Below are 14878 nucleotides of genomic sequence, written 5' to 3' on the forward strand. Positions count from 1 at the left end.
ATGGAGCCGGCCAGAGCTGCTCAGGTTCTGCCGGGCCCCTGGACATCGTCCCCGTCTAGCTGGGGCACAGGGCCTCGGGCAGTTGAGTAAGAGCAGGGCCCTTAGCAGAGAGGCTCTTCTCTGTTGGTGGGCCAGCTGGCTGGTCAGTGGGACGGTTGAAGGTCACAGGGCTTGGGGGGAACTGGGTGAGGAGTTCGGCCTCACTCCTCACTCTTCTCCTGGAGAGCCCCCCTGATACCAGGGCACTCATTAACCCTCTGGGTGCCAGGGAAGGGCAGGAGGTGAGTGCTGGGAGGCAGCTGAGGTCATCCTTCTTTGAACCTCCACGTGGTATTTACTCAGGGCAACTGTTGCCAGAGGCCCAGGCCCCTGGAGTATAAAGCTGAATGTCTGCTCTCTGTGCCCAGAACCGAGCAGGTGAGCAGAGGCTGGGTGGAGGGATGTGGGTCAGAGTCCCAAGGGAGGGGACTGCAGGGGTCTCAGCAGAGAGCTGGGGGCAGAAAGTAAGGACCAAGGGCATCCTCTCGGAGCACTCTGGCAGGATTGCTTCTTCCCCCGTGGGGTACTCCATAAGGTGTACCATACGGTGGGAGGCAGGAAGGTGGGTGAGCAAGGGGGTGGGTGGTGGCAGAAGTGGCTGAAGGGGCTTCTCCTGGGGGCTTGGGGGGTGGCGGTGGGGCTTTACAAAGCAGTTAGAGCTCCACACTCCATGCTGTGTGGCCCAGGTGATAAAGAAGTCCTCCTCCCCAAACCCCCCTTTCCTCTCCCAGCCATGCTCACCTAGATCAGCCCTCGTCAGCCCCAACAGCCTTGTGCTCCACACACCCCAGGGAAGGGTTAACAGATGGGGCAGGTTGCCCCTGGAGCAGGGTCCCTGGTGCAAATCTGGGAGATGTCCCTTCCTTGGCTTCTTCATCCTAACCAGGCCTCGTTTCATCCTCCTTCTGAGTAGATAATGGCCAGCATGACTGCACTTCTGACCTGGGCTTTGGCTCTGCTCCCAGGTGGGTCTCGGCCCGACTTCGACGCCGAGCGGTGGGTGGAGGCTGGACTGATGGTCCCCCATCCACCCTGGGGAAGGAAACACAGCCCCTAACTACCACATCCCTGTCCACAGCGCTTGCAAGTGCCCAGACACAGAAAGGCTTCTGGGACTACTTCAGCCAGAGCAGCGGGGACAAAGGCAAGGCCGAGCAGGTCCAGCGGCAGAAGCTGGCATGGGAACCCACGTGAGTGGCTAGTAGGACAAGGGGTGTGGGTGCAGGGAGGAGACAGCTGAGCTGTGGTGTGCCGCCTCTGATTCCTCAACCTCCTTAGTCCTCACTGGCCCAGAGGAACCGAATTGTGCTAGTTTTATCCCCTCCAGACTTCCTGGGTTGTGCAGCCCCCTCTGCCAGCAGCAGCGCCCCCACGTCCGCCTTGCTCTCACTGATGGCTGCTGCCCCTGTCCGCTGAGGGGTGGGACCCGGGAGCTGCAAATAGCCCTCCCCCGCCCCCCCCCCCCCCCAGGCCGTGTTCCCAGAATGAAAGGAATACGCGAGAGTCCGGGTGCCTCTGTGTTTCCGGGCGCAGTTTTGGTCTGGATGTGCACGCGCCGTGTGTGTTCGTACTTCCGTGCGAGGGGTTGTGTGGTTGGCCCGCAGGTAGGACTAGAGCCACCGCCCTGCATCCTCGGTTTCCGCAGATGATCAGTGAGTGATGTGTCCGCAGTAAAGGCGATGATGGGGCTAGAAGTCTGACGACTTGCGTGTCTGTCCCCTTCCCCAGGAGCCTGAAAGACAGCCTTGAGCAAGACCTCAGCAATATAGACAAGTTCCTGGAAAAGCTGGGCCCTCTCAGTGGGCAGGCGAGGGAGCCTCCTGCGCTCCCCCAGGACCCGGCGGACATGCGGCGGCAGCTGCAGGAGGAGCTGGTGGAGGTGAGGGCGCGCCTGGAGCCCTACATGGCAGAGGCGCACGAGCAAGTGGGCTGGAACCTGGAGGGCTTGCGGCGGCAGCTGAAGCCCTACACCGCGGAGCTGATGGAGCAGGTGGCGCTGCGCGTACAGGAGCTGCAGGAACAGTTGCGCGTGGTCGGAGAGGGCGCCAAGGCCCAGCTGCTGGGCGGCGTGGACGAGGCGCGGGGCCTGCTGCGGGAGCTGCAGAACCTCGTGGCGCACCACACGGGCCGCGTCCAGGCGCTCTTCCACCCCTACGCCCAGCGCCTGGTGAGCGGCATCGGGCGCCACGTGCAGGAGCTGCACCGCAGCGTGGCCCCGCACGCCGTCGCCAGTCCCGCGCGCCTCAGCCGCTGCGTGCAGACGCTCTCGCGCAAACTCACGCTCAAGGCCAAGGCGCTGCACGCGCGCATCCGGCAGAACCTGGACCAGCTGCGGGAAGAGCTCAGCGCCTTTGCCGGCGCCCGCGCTGATGGCGCGGTTGAAGGGACCAGCCGGGACCCCCAGGTGCTGTCCCAGGAGGTGCGTCAGCGACTCCAGGCCTTCCGCCACGACACCTTCCTGCAGATCGCCGCCTTCACCCGTGCCATTGACCGGGAGACCGAGGAGGTCCAGCTGCAGCTGGCGCCGCCCCCTCCAGGTCACAGTGCCTTCACCCCAGAGTTTCTCCAAGCGGACAGTGGCAAGGCCCTGAGCAAGCTGCAGGCCCGTCTCGAAGACCTGTGGGAAGACATCAACTACAGCCTTCACGACCATGGTCTCGGCCATCAAGAGGAGCCCTGATTGTCTACTTGTCCAGGCCCACTTCCAGGCTTCTTGTCAGAGCTCAGGATCTGAGCCCCCACCAGGTGTGGCTCAGTCCTTGACAGTGGCCTGTTGGGCAGAGGGTGGAGGGCCCTGCACAGGATAGGCGTGGCCTCCAAAGGGACTGTTGTTCCTGGAATATTCAGCCTCTTGGCGATTCCCCCATCCGGATGCATTATACTCACCAGGCTTTGCAAACCCAGCTTCCCGTGTTCAGTTGGGAATCCTCATAAGTTGCTCCATTCCAGGATGGTGGGAGTGGGGAGGGAGAGAGGCATTCTGTGTGCAGGTAATTTTGTGCAAGCCTGTTGCCATGGTGCCGGAAGCCTGTGCCTCTTCTTCCTGGGACTTGACTCCGATCACTTCTGGCCGCCTGGTGGCCGCCGCTACAGTTGGTCTACAGAGAGGAGCTCTTTTCTCGCCAGGGCTGCCATGACAGCTTCTGTTGGGGAATGGAAAGGGAAAAGGGAGAAAAATATGTAAGAGCATATGAAGGTGTGTCTATACCCCTGCTGGCTCTGATGCCGGTGGGTACAGGTGCTGGGGGCTGTGATGAGAGGGAGCAGAGCCTGTATTTCCTTATATAGCTCTACATGGAAACAGCTGACCAAACCCTCCAGACTCTGTGGGCTTCTTTAACCCACAGGGAAGCCTACTCTGTGTCCTCTCCATCTGGGGCCCCTCACTTCTGACTCCCAGGCTGAAGCCTAGACTTTTGATTCAAATGAAATAGAGATGTATGGTGGATGCATATTTGTCTGGTGTGACTCTTACTTGGGCTGTGTCTGAAAGCAGTGGCCTCGCACCCATCACTCATGCCAGTCCCTCAATGCTCTGTCTCATGGACCCCCTCCCAGTCCAGGTCTGTCAGAGGGTTCTGGCTTTAGCTAGGCCCTGCCTTAGATGACTGCTGTCTGTCATGCCTGGGTGTCGGCCTGGGTTACAGACCCTTCCTCTGCACCTGCATTGTTCGCCAACCTTATCACAGGATAGTGTGCATGAATTGCAGGCTCCCGAGATGGCCTGTCTCCCTTGCTTCTGCTGTTCCAGATTTGAATGGCTTTTTTATGATGGACCCTTTTCTTGGGACTTCCAAATCTTAAGCCCCTGTTCCCCATGTACACACTCACTCAGGGACAACAAATGTCCTCGTAGATCCTTCTGGGAACTTGAAATTAGGGATGGGTGAAGTGGGGGGAAGAGGAAAGGGTAAATACTCCCCTTCTGGCACCTTTGGAAATGTCCTGTCCAACACCTTTTCCTCCCCATGCAGCCTGCCTGGCACAGGGTTCTCAGTACCCCATATGAATTTGGCCTAATCATACCCACAGGCTGGACCTCTTCCCTGACACCCTAGATTTAGCAACAGAACTGGAGGAGAGGTGCCCAGGGAGAGGAGATACCAGAAAGGAAAGTTTACCAAAAAAAGAGTTGTTTTTGTTGTTAATTAGGAAACTAGGAGGGGTGAGTCAGCCGGGGTTTGATGTGTTGGGGATGAGGGGGCGGGAGTAAAAATGAGGGCTGTGTATTTGAGGTTGGAATTTGGGCAGGTGTTTATAAGGACAGAAATCGGGAGTGAGAACAGAAAGGGAGAGAGGGATTGAGGGACTGAGGGAGGGGGATCTATAGCCAAAGCAAATGTCTGGCCCAACAATGGAGTGGAGCCAGAGCCCAGGTTGGACCGCACCTCCTTGTGGGTACGGAGGGACAAGCCAAGCCTCTTGCCATCAAGGCTCTTGTATTTACGGACAATAGTTAGAACCCTGTAGGATGGAGCTATTGCGAAGGAGCCAAACAGTGCCCTGGGTCTGAGAGGACGTCCTGCGGGGAAGCAACGCCTGAACTGAGGTGGAGGCAAAGCCTGAATCCGGCTGGCTTTGGAAGTCTGGACCATAGAATCCCAGCAGTGAGGAAACCTTGCCAGACACTGTTCCCTAGGGTCCCAAATCTGCGGCCTCTTTAAGAAAAGACGGGTTGACAGCTAGCGGAAGTGACGGAAGGGGGTGGGGCCACGAAAAGAGCGGAAGGCGGAAGTGGGGGCGTGAGCTGCGCGTGGTGGCGATGGCGGCTAGCGGGGCTGTCGAGCTTGGGGCCGCGGCGGCTACTGCAGCCCCCTCACCCGCCCCGGCCCAGGCTCCAGCCCCCGAGCACTTGTTCCGGCCCATCAGCGCCGAGGATGAGGAGCAGCAGCCCACTGAGATCGAGTCGCTGTGCATGAACTGTTACCGCAACGTGAGGCGGGGGCGCGGCCCCGGGCGGCGGGAGGTTGAGCTGAAGCGGGGAAGGGCGGTGGGGTCGGCGACCCAGGTAGGCCCAGTTGGAGACCCGGAGGCGAGGCACGCCCGCGGGTCGCTAGACGGGGAACTGGAGCTTCGTTGGTTCTTTCTAGCTGCTTTCTGCTTTCTCAGGGCACGACGCGCCTCCTGCTCACCAAGGTCCCCTTCTTCAGAGAAATAATCGTGAGCTCCTTTTCCTGTGAGCACTGTGGCTGGAACAACACGGAGATCCACTCGGCAGGCAGGATCCAGGATCAGGGAGTGCGCTACGCTTTGACCGTCAGGACTCAGGAGGTGAGAGGAGCCTAGAGCAGGTAGCCTAGTGTCCAAGAGAGGGCTTGGGGACTGGAGTCACAGCTCTGGTCTAGGCGGCGCGGCCGCGAATGAATACCTCTAGGTGCCCAAGCCTGAGTTTCCTCCTTTGTAAAATGATGTTGGTGCTGTCAGATGTTCAGATAAGGCTTGTGAAAGTGCTTTGTCATTTTATTTTGTCAGAGGGAATGAAGTGAGTAGTAGTTGTTATGAATAGTATTCTCAGCATTTGGGCAGCTGGGCTCATGCATGGCCTATTTGGTGGGAGTCGTCCGGACCCCTGCTATGGACAGAGGAAGAAACTGCTGGGTACTTCCCGAGAAGCTGTACTGTTGACCTCTCTGGACTGAAAATTTTTCTGCCCAGGACATGAACAGAGAAGTGGTGAAAACGGACTCTGCCACCACAAGCATCCCGGAGCTGGATTTTGAAATTCCTGCCTTCACTCAGAAGGGAGGTAGGTATAAGATCAGGGTGGTTGGATTGTTCATTGTTCATGCCTGGCTACAATCTTGCTTTCTTGCAAGAACCCTAGTGCTGGGCCTGGTGGCTAGTGTATGGGTTTGGGTGTGGTATTGCTGTGGTCTTCATTGGTTCAACATAAACTGAAAGCTAAGATAAAACAGCTTGAGACAGTAGAGTGTGATAGACTGTAATGTGCATATTACAGAATGTTAGCGTCACTGTTGTTACAAATGAATAGAACCTTGTTCCAGGCCTCCTCATCTTACAGTTGAAATCAAAGCCCAGAGAGTTCAAGTGAATTGCTCAGAGTCATACAGGCATTTGATAGCATAGTCAAGACTCTCTTGTCTTTTTTTCTTATTCACTAGCCCTGACCACCGTTGAAGGGTTGATCAGCCGTGCTATCTCTGGCTTGGAGCAGGATCAGCCCACACGAAGGGTAAGCTGGGGCTTTCTGATTGCAGCAACTCAAGCAATAACGACATATATACATATATATACGTACATACATACGTATGTACGTATATATATGTATATATGCGTATACGTATATATATATGTGTGTGTGTGTGTGTATACGTATATTTATGTATCCAAGCAGAGTGTTCAGCTTCCCATGTAGCTGAACTGTCTCTGATTAAATGTTGGAGAACTTTTGGGGGAAGCACATGGTGATGCTGTAGCTGCCGGGATGTTGTCGATTTTGCATCTACTATCTTTTCTACTTCCCTTTTCCCAGTGTAGATTCAGACCTCATCTCAGACAGGTAGGATGATACTACCTCTGAAGAGCCTTTCCTAATCCCCTTGGGTTCATCTCTACTTCCTGAGCGTTCCACCGTACCTTATATTTATTGTAAAGGAAGTAATATAATTGCATATTTAGTCATGTGTCTTCCTAACTGGCTGAGGAGCCCCGTGAGAGGACTCTGGTTTATTTACTGTTGTATTTCTAAACTGGCGTGAGAGCCTGGGCTCTATACATGGTTGAATGAGTGAGAAATTGGATCTTGTTTGGCACAACCAAACTTACATGCTGTATCTTCTTGTGAAGTCTGAGTCTCTCTGTTAAGACAGGTGGTGACTTCCTGATGGAGGTGGTGTGGGATTGACAGGGAGTGGGGTCTGTCAGCAGGGCCAGTGCTTTTTACCATCTGTTCATGTCAGGCAAACGAAGAAGCCGTAGCTGAAAGAATTGATGAGTTCATTGTCAGACTGAAAGAGCTAAAGCGAGTGGCCTCTCCTTTCACTCTGGTGAGTACTGAGGAACTCTGGGTTCCCTAGATTTAGGGGACGAGAGACCCTTAAGACTGGGATTGTTCCACTGGTGCCGGAGAGGTCTGATGGTAGGTGGAATAGCATATGTAATTTCTTGTTGTAATGACTCCCTCCATCAGATCATTGATGATCCCTCAGGAAACAGCTTTGTGGAAAACCCACATGCTCCCCAGAAAGATCATGCCCTGGTGATCACACACTATAACCGGACTGTACAACAGGAAGAGATGCTGGGGCTCCAGGTAAGTAGAAGGAAGAAGCCGGCAGAATGCTCTGGCATTATCTTGCTCTCTGGATTGCTTGGAATCAGTGGAATCTTCCTTTGTCATTGCTGCCCTGCGTACCCTATCTCCGCATGTCTGTGTGTCTCTTAGCTCATGTCAAGACTTAGGATAAACTAGGGGTGCTTGGGTGGCTCAGTCGGTTAAGCGTCCGACTTCGGCTCAGGTCATGATCTCCAAATTCATGAGTTCGAGCCCCGCATCAGGCTCTGTGCTGACAGCTCAGAGCCTGGAGCCTGCTTTGGATTCTGTGTCTCCCTCTCTCCCTGCCCTTCCCCACTTGTGTTCTTATCTCTCTCTGTCTCTCAAAAATAAATAAATGCAAAAAAAAAAAATTTTTTTTAAAAAGACTTAGGATAAACTGTACAACAAAGGTTGCTGGTGACTGTGATCCTATCTTAAGCTCTGTTCTTCCGTGGACTGGGGCTTTGCTTCCTGGTTTCTCTGTTAAACGCATATGGCCAGCTGACCTACACAGGCCAGAATATTTTCTCTCACTCCGAGGCAGGGTGTTGGGACGCTGGGGTGTATGTGCCAGCATGTGATTTGTATCTCTGCTACGCTAGGCTGAGGCACCAGAGGAGAAGCCAGAAGAGGAAGATCTCAGAAACGAAGTGAGTGCCATGGGCTGCTGCGGAGGAGGGAGCACAGCTGTGGGCGGAGACTGGTGCTGCTCAGTCCCTCACCACCAACGCAGGCGGTGACTGCGTGCTCGTTCACCTACTGCGTGGTTTTAGCCGGAGCTGGGCTCACCCTCCGTCCCCATGTTGTGTTGCAGGTGCTGCAGTTCAACACAAACTGTCCAGAATGCAATGCTCCAGCTCAGACCAACATGAAACTAGTTCGTATCTTTTGTCAGGCAGTTGGGCTGCTCCTCCTGTGACTCGGGCACGAAGAGCGTATGCAGGCTGGGGAGGAGTCCTCCCTTCAGGGAAAGCATGTGTTTTATTCCAAGCGATGAGGAAGGTGTTGCCTTTGATGAGACTGTGCACCGTGGCTTTTGGGTTCAAAGAGAGAATGAGGCCATGGTTTTTAGGGTCCTGTGTTTGACCTGAGTCCTGTCTTCAATTATCTGTGAACAAGGATTGCCGTGGGTTGCAATGTTGCCTTCTTCTGTAGAACTGTCTGAGTTAGGCTACTGCTTGTGACCTATTTCCTACAGTCCTAGGACTAGCAACTGTGTTGAAGGTTTGGATTTGTTCTTCCCCAGAAGGTGCTCTTGCTATCCTGGAAGCAGACTTCCTTAACTCCCATCTTCCAGAAATCCCCCACTTTAAGGAGGTTATCATCATGGCTACCAATTGTGACAGCTGTGGCCATCGGACCAATGAGGTAACCCCTGTTTAACTTTGATCTGTCCTGAATCTGCTTTGGGATGAAGTGGGAGGAAGTTGGGTCTTTCTCTTGGATTTAAGGCAGGGTGAGGAGTCCTTGAAGGAACTGGGAATTAAGAAAAAAAGTTAGAGATACTGTAACTCATTTAAGACATTAAAGATTGGTTATATGGAAGAGAGAGGTGTGCTCGCTCTTTTTTTTTTTTTTTTTTGAGAGACCCTTTTTTTGACCCACCTCTTAAAGGATTGGAAGTGCAGGGAAACAGATTTTGACTCAATAATAAAAAACTTTCTAGCTCTTTCTGAAAACAGAATTGCCTGCCTTGGAGGGTTGTACATTACCTTTCCCTGAGTGTACCCAAGCATAAGCTGGTTAAATTCTTACTGTTTTTAAAGCTATTTAAATTCTGAACCCAGAATATTGTAAGGTGCATCCACATGTTACATGCAGTTGAAAGTCCCTTTCAACCTGAAGAGTCAGTTTTTTTTCAAAGGCAAATTTAGAGTTTGGTGGCAATTTGGGGTAAGTTTTGGCAGGCTCCTGGCCGGCTCTTGGTGGCTTCAGTTTGGGTGACTGCCACCCCTGCTAGTTTACAAGGCTCTGTCCTTGGTAGCTGTTAGTGGGCCTGATTGGAGGTCTAAACCCCCCCCGCCCTTCTGAGGTCTCCCAGGCCCCAGGGGAGGATCCCATCTTCTCTGCTGCTGTTCCTGACCGCTGTTGTCTGTGCAGGTGAAATCTGGAGGTGCAGTAGAACCCTTGGGCACCAGGATCACCTTCCACATCACACATCCCTCAGATTTGACCAGAGACGTGCTCAAGGTAACATCCTGCTTGGAAAAGTGTCTGTCTGCCTCGCATAGCTGTCTCTATCTAGGGGAAATTGTCTTTTTAAAATTACATCCTGGGATCGTGTGGTACCACCTAACTTCCCTGGGTTTCAGGATCCCTGAGTAGAGTTAATCCATGCTAGGAAGTACAGATTCAGAAGGTGACCCATAAACTCTCTCTGATGACTTGGCAGCTTTATGCCTCCAGTGTCTGTAAGGGCTCTTGTCTCTGGTCTTTAATGACAGGATACTTGGCAACTTGGAGCCATGACTCAGAATGTCACTTTATTAGGGTGGTTCCATTTCTGTGGTTTACACGGAGAGGCATGAGCCTGGCTTTAACTGGAGAGTCGGAGAGAACGGGGCAGGTTTTTCCCCAGACTGTCACTGGCAGTATTAATTTGGCAGGAGGACTCTGGTTAGCTTTTTCTAAGAGGCTTCTGTTCTCAAGCCTAATTTGACTCTCATCTCCCAGTCTGAGACGTGTAGTGTGGAAATCCCAGAGCTGGAATTTGAACTGGGAATGGCCGTCCTCGGGGGCAAGTTCACCACACTGGAGGGGCTACTGAAAGACATCCGGGAACTGGTGAGTTGCCTGAGTATAGCGCAAGGCCGCTTCAGCAGTGTGGCTGTGAGGAGGGGGCTAGAAGGCTTCACACGCCCTGGTTTTTGGAGCTCTTAACTGGGGGTGTCTTTGCCTTAAAGCTGATTTTGAGAGACTTAAATATTAGTTTGGGTTGTGAAGATAAGTTGACGGGAAATTCTGAATGGAAACTCTCAGGCTTACCTCTGGAACAATGTAGGTATTTTGTAGTTTTGGGTAAGTCACTCATTTCACTATAAAATGCGGGGAGGAGGGTCCTTCCAGAACCTGAAACTCCCCAACATGTATAGGCATGTGTGTTGATTTAGCCCATATATTTATTCTCTTGAGTCATTTCACTTACCTGATTCTCAGTCGTCAGGCATTTTGTCTTTATAAATTATACTTTGCATTTCTTTTTCAAACTGGAACGAGAGTTTGTGCCGTCAGGACATTTTATAGTTTGTGCTTCATATTGCCAGTTGTCATCTTGGCAGGTTAATCTCTGTATTCTTAGCAGTGGCCGCCTAGGTCAGGATGGTGGTGTGGAAACGTAGGCTTCCCCGACTGGGCCCCGTCCTGCCATTCCCCACGAGCTTAATGGTCAAACCTGGTATTCTAGCAGTTTGGATGCCGATTATTGCAGGTGACCAAGAACCCCTTCACACTGGGTGACAGTTCCAATCCTGACCAGATGGAGAAACTGCGGGAGTTCAGCCAGAAGTTAGACCAGGTGAGTTGATTCTGGCCCTTCGGTGCGTGTGGTCCTGGGGTGCCAGTGGGCAAGAGGCCGCATACCCTGTCCTGCCACCTTCTAAACATCTAACCAACTTGTTGGGGATTCTCCTGGTTTCCGATAGGCCGTGTCCTCTTCTTTCTTGGTTTTCTCCCTTGTTTTGTTGGAGCGCTTTAGTAGCTGTAGTTGGGTTTTTCATGTTTTTCATTTATACTACTTTTCCAAGAGTTGTTTTTTTGTTTTTTTTTTTCGGGTTTTGGAATACTCTCCCTCCTCCCTTTTCCAAGTAGCATCCTGTTGTTTTAAGGATGTAGTGTTTTTTTTCTCATGAGAATGTTGATGTTGGTTGTATTTTTTTGATGTTTTATTTTCCTTGCATAGTTTCCATTTCCTTTTAAGTTTTTTTTTTTTTTTTTTTTTTCCATTTAACTTTCTGTCTTTCAAAGGTTGGGGCTTTGCTCGGGTAGCTGATAGTCCTTGTCAACTTAAAAGCAGAGGGCTGAAACACCAGCGTGGAGGTGAATCTCACTCACATGGGGCTCCTTGTAGGGGGAGTTAGCTTAGCCCTTTGTTGAGCTATAAAACCCCAGTGCCAGTGTCATGAGGTTTTCCCTCTTGGGCTTCTCACCCCATCAGTGGGTATTCCATTTCCTGGCCCGAGGAGGACAACTTGGCTGGCGGTGTTCTGAGAGCTGAGTGTGGGAAGAGGGCTGGGTATGTACGTCTGTTTCTAATAACAGCATGTTCCTAACCTCCCGGTCTTGCTTCCTGTCCCTCCATCCTTCAACTAGGCCGGCGCCCCCTGGGCCATCGTGTGAATCCTGCAGTTTTCTGATGGGGTGGAGGGAGAAGGGACCTATGTGGAATGGGAGATGAGATCCAGGGTGTCACATTGCTTCTTAAGTAACTTTCATACAGCCTTTATTTTAGGTCTTCTCCGCTCCACTTTGAGAGGTACCTCATTTCAGCATTTCTAAAACTTTTGGGGATTCTGCCAAACCCAGTAAATTGGGTTAGTTCTTGTCTGGTAGACCAGCCCCTTCTTACTAGGAGGGATGTAAAGTTTATGTGCTGTATTCTCTTTCGTTTAGATCCTTGAGGGTAACGTGAAGGCCCACTTTATTATGAATGATCCAGCAGGAAACAGCTACTTGCAGGTACGGTCGACCTTCCCTGATAGTTAACAGAGAACTATTTTCTGACCTTCCTTGAATATGTATTATTTCTCCAGAAGCTGGAGACGTGATTCTAAATGAACTGCTTTTTATCAAGGAACCTCTTATATATTAGAATTTGAGACCTCTTAGAATTTGAGACCTAAGGAAGTGGGGGCAGGCAGGAGAGACTGTAAGTGTGTGTCAAGAGGGACGCGGGGGGGGGGGGGGGGGGAAGCTGCTCCTAGGCTCCTTCTTTCTCTAGTTTAGCTCTTGTCCCTAGCAATGGAGTTGTCATTTTGCTGCTAATCTAATGGAATTAGATTTTGCACAAATCTAATTGTGGAGTGAGGAGAAATGGTGCCTTCTCCAGAGGCTGAAATAGGACACCGGAGAGGCTTTAAACTGACTGGAGAGATATTCTGGTGATTTATAATAACTGTAACATTTATTGAGCAGTTTTTGTTGGTCAGGCAGAACTGTTTAAGGTCTCTCTATGGTTAAGACTGTTGCTATACTCTTCATAAGAAGGTGCAGATAGAAAGTTTTTTAGACAGACTGTTACCTAATTCTGCCTAGGGCTGGAGGGTCCCATTCTTGGGACTGTGTTGGGTTCTGTTGCTGCTCGCTAGTTGAGACTAGCTATGGGGAATTGGAGGCCTTTAGAATAAAAACACTCATTAAGTTTTTGGGAAGGCGGGAGTTGGAAGCCACCTGGTGGGGTGAGGGGGCAGATAGCTGGGTGGCACAGGCGCTGATTGTCTGTCCTTGACCTTGCAGAACGTGTATGCACCTGAAGATGATCCTGAGATGAAGGTGGAGCATTATAAGCGCACGTTTGACCAAAACGAGGAGCTAGGGCTCAACGACATGAAGACAGAGGGCTATGAGACAGGCCTGGCCCCACAGCGGTAGTAGTGGATGGTTCCCGAGCCCGCCTCCAGTGCTGCTCAGACCAAGGGGCTGTTTATTAGTATTGGGAAAGGCTGGGGGTGTCCTCCCCACCAGGCCTTGCCCATGTTGGGGGGAGGACACCTGGTCTGAGTCAGAGATGTGGGTGAACAGTTTGTCACAGAAGTGCAAGCCTGTTGGACCGTATTTTGGAGGTTTTGAATTGGCCTGGGAAGAAACCCAGAAATGAACCATGGGGCATGTCATCATCGCTTTTTTTCCTGTCGAGTCTTTACCCTCCCTCCACATAATGCTCTTGCTAGGGTTGGAACTCTGCAGATGGAAGACAGCAATATCTGGAGTTTGGGAGTTGGTCGGGGAATAGAAAATACTGGCTTTCAGCAGGAAAAGAGTCTTCTGAGGGGAGGGAGTCAGCACAGGAGAAGTTCTCATTAAAATGATGGCTTTCCAGCAGGATTGGCCTCTGAATTCACTCTGTCCTTGTTTGATACTATGCTGGTAGAATTCAATTTCCTGAGGAAAATTTTTCCCCAGGGTAGCCAGTTTGGGGATTGGAGCTGACATTTCATTCATTCCTTCAGTAGATGTTTGAGTGCTTCCTTTGGGCCAGGCATACCACAGAACTGAACAAAATAAAGCCCTCCAGCCATGGGGCTTAAAGTGGACTTTTGAGGTCAAGTCCATAATTCCTGCATTTGCTTTACCAGATGCAGCTAATAAACTAGAGGGCAGAGCTCACACAGTGCCACTGGGCATAAATTTAATCCTGCTCAACTGCCCTTTGGGGTCGATAGGGTTGGGGTCTGAGCTTGGGACTTGGCAGGCCAAAGTGAGTAGGAAGGGAGTGCTAGAACTGGAGACATGGGCAGGAGATGGGTTGATGGGGTGGAGAGGGTGATACTGGTAATGCTTGTTGGAGCAGAAGGAGGAAGCATTCAGATGCCTGCTGACAGCAGGGCAGAGGCAGGGCTCTGCTGTTCAGTTAGATCCACCGAAGTGGACTAGAAGCCAGCACAGGGCTGTGTCTGGAGGGGGACCCATGGGGCCCTCCAGCTAATGAAGCCCTAGATCAGTCCAGTATCCCCCTCCCACAAGCCCTCAGAGACATAGTCTGCCTTCCTTCCTGGGCCTGAACTGGACCTCTCGGGATAAGCCAGTGGCTAAAAGTTTATGCATGCACCTATTTTAATACATGTAAGTATTTTTGGAACATGTAGCCTGAATTCTGACTACTTACAAAGTATAACAAGCCTTCTTGACTAATATACTGTCACAGATTGACAAAAACTTACGAGATAAGGAAAATACACGAGCTAATATTTTATTTCAAAAACTTTGGATTTACCTCTTGCACCTCACTTTCCTAGCCTCTCTTCCCAAGGGTCATGTTTTGGCTGTGTGAAGTTAGGGCAACTTCCTTAACCTCACCAGGCTTCTGTTTTCTCATTTGTGAAACATACTTGAGAATTAGAATTCAACCTCTCTAGCTTCCCTGGTTTGCTATGCTGAAAGTAGAAACAAGTCCTGTTCATTGCAAAGATTCTAGGCAAGCGACAGTTAGGGGCCACCTATGATACCAAACACGGGGAAGTTCACGGGTTGGAAACCATGTTTTTTCATAGTAATTACACTGGGTTTGGAATTCCTGACTTCCTCTCTTGAATCGTTCTTAGAAGCCTATTAGAGCTAAACCTATTAGAGCTAAACCCCTCCCACCTAAACCTATGCTAATACAAATAACTGGTAATGTGTACTGTGCGCTAGACACTTTTCTCAGCACTTCACGCAGTAATAGTATCTCGTTCCTCCCAACCATGCAGTTAGGTGCCATTCTCCCCATTTTGTTAAATGACTTGCCCAAGGTCCTACAGCTAGGAAGTCAACGGAGCCCCGGCTCCATACTCTGCCCCTCCAGGGCCCCTGTCCTTGACACTGGTGCTTCTGAAGTTGCCTTGGGCAGAGATCTTGTTCGGGTCGTGG

The 14878-nt window shown here is 51.4% G+C and overlaps 2 protein-coding genes across 3 annotated transcripts; both read left to right on the forward strand.

Moving 5' to 3' along the window:
• Nucleotides 1-365: 365 nt before the first annotated feature.
• APOA5 (apolipoprotein A5) lies at nucleotides 366-3491 on the forward strand. Of its 2 annotated transcripts, none has more exons than XM_060604812.3 (4): nucleotides 366-417; nucleotides 953-1004; nucleotides 1118-1229; nucleotides 1768-3491. In XM_060604812.3, the coding sequence occupies exons 2-4, from the start codon at nucleotides 956-958 to the stop codon at nucleotides 2717-2719; spliced, it is 1113 nt and encodes a 370-aa protein (XP_060460795.3). In that variant the 5' UTR covers nucleotides 366-417; nucleotides 953-955; the 3' UTR covers nucleotides 2720-3491. The 2 variants fall into 2 exon arrangements, with proteins under 2 accessions (XP_060460795.3, XP_060460796.3); XM_060604813.3 differs by lacking the exon at nucleotides 366-417 and adding an exon at nucleotides 428-601.
• A 937-nt stretch (nucleotides 3492-4428) lies between these two features.
• On the forward strand, nucleotides 4429-13354 carry ZPR1 (ZPR1 zinc finger). Its single transcript, XM_060604811.3, has 14 exons — nucleotides 4429-4972; nucleotides 5149-5310; nucleotides 5695-5785; nucleotides 6162-6232; nucleotides 6960-7046; nucleotides 7190-7312; nucleotides 7918-7965; nucleotides 8130-8196; nucleotides 8613-8683; nucleotides 9416-9505; nucleotides 9989-10099; nucleotides 10743-10829; nucleotides 11924-11989; nucleotides 12767-13354. The coding sequence occupies exons 1-14, from the start codon at nucleotides 4802-4804 to the stop codon at nucleotides 12899-12901; spliced, it is 1380 nt and encodes a 459-aa protein (XP_060460794.2). The 5' UTR covers nucleotides 4429-4801; the 3' UTR covers nucleotides 12902-13354.
• Nucleotides 13355-14878: the final 1524 nt, after the last annotated feature.

Source organism: Panthera onca, chromosome D1, assembly GCF_046562875.1.
Source record: "Panthera onca isolate mPanOnc1 chromosome D1, mPanOnc1 haplotype 2, whole genome shotgun sequence".
Taxonomy (NCBI): Eukaryota; Metazoa; Chordata; class Mammalia; order Carnivora; family Felidae; genus Panthera; species Panthera onca.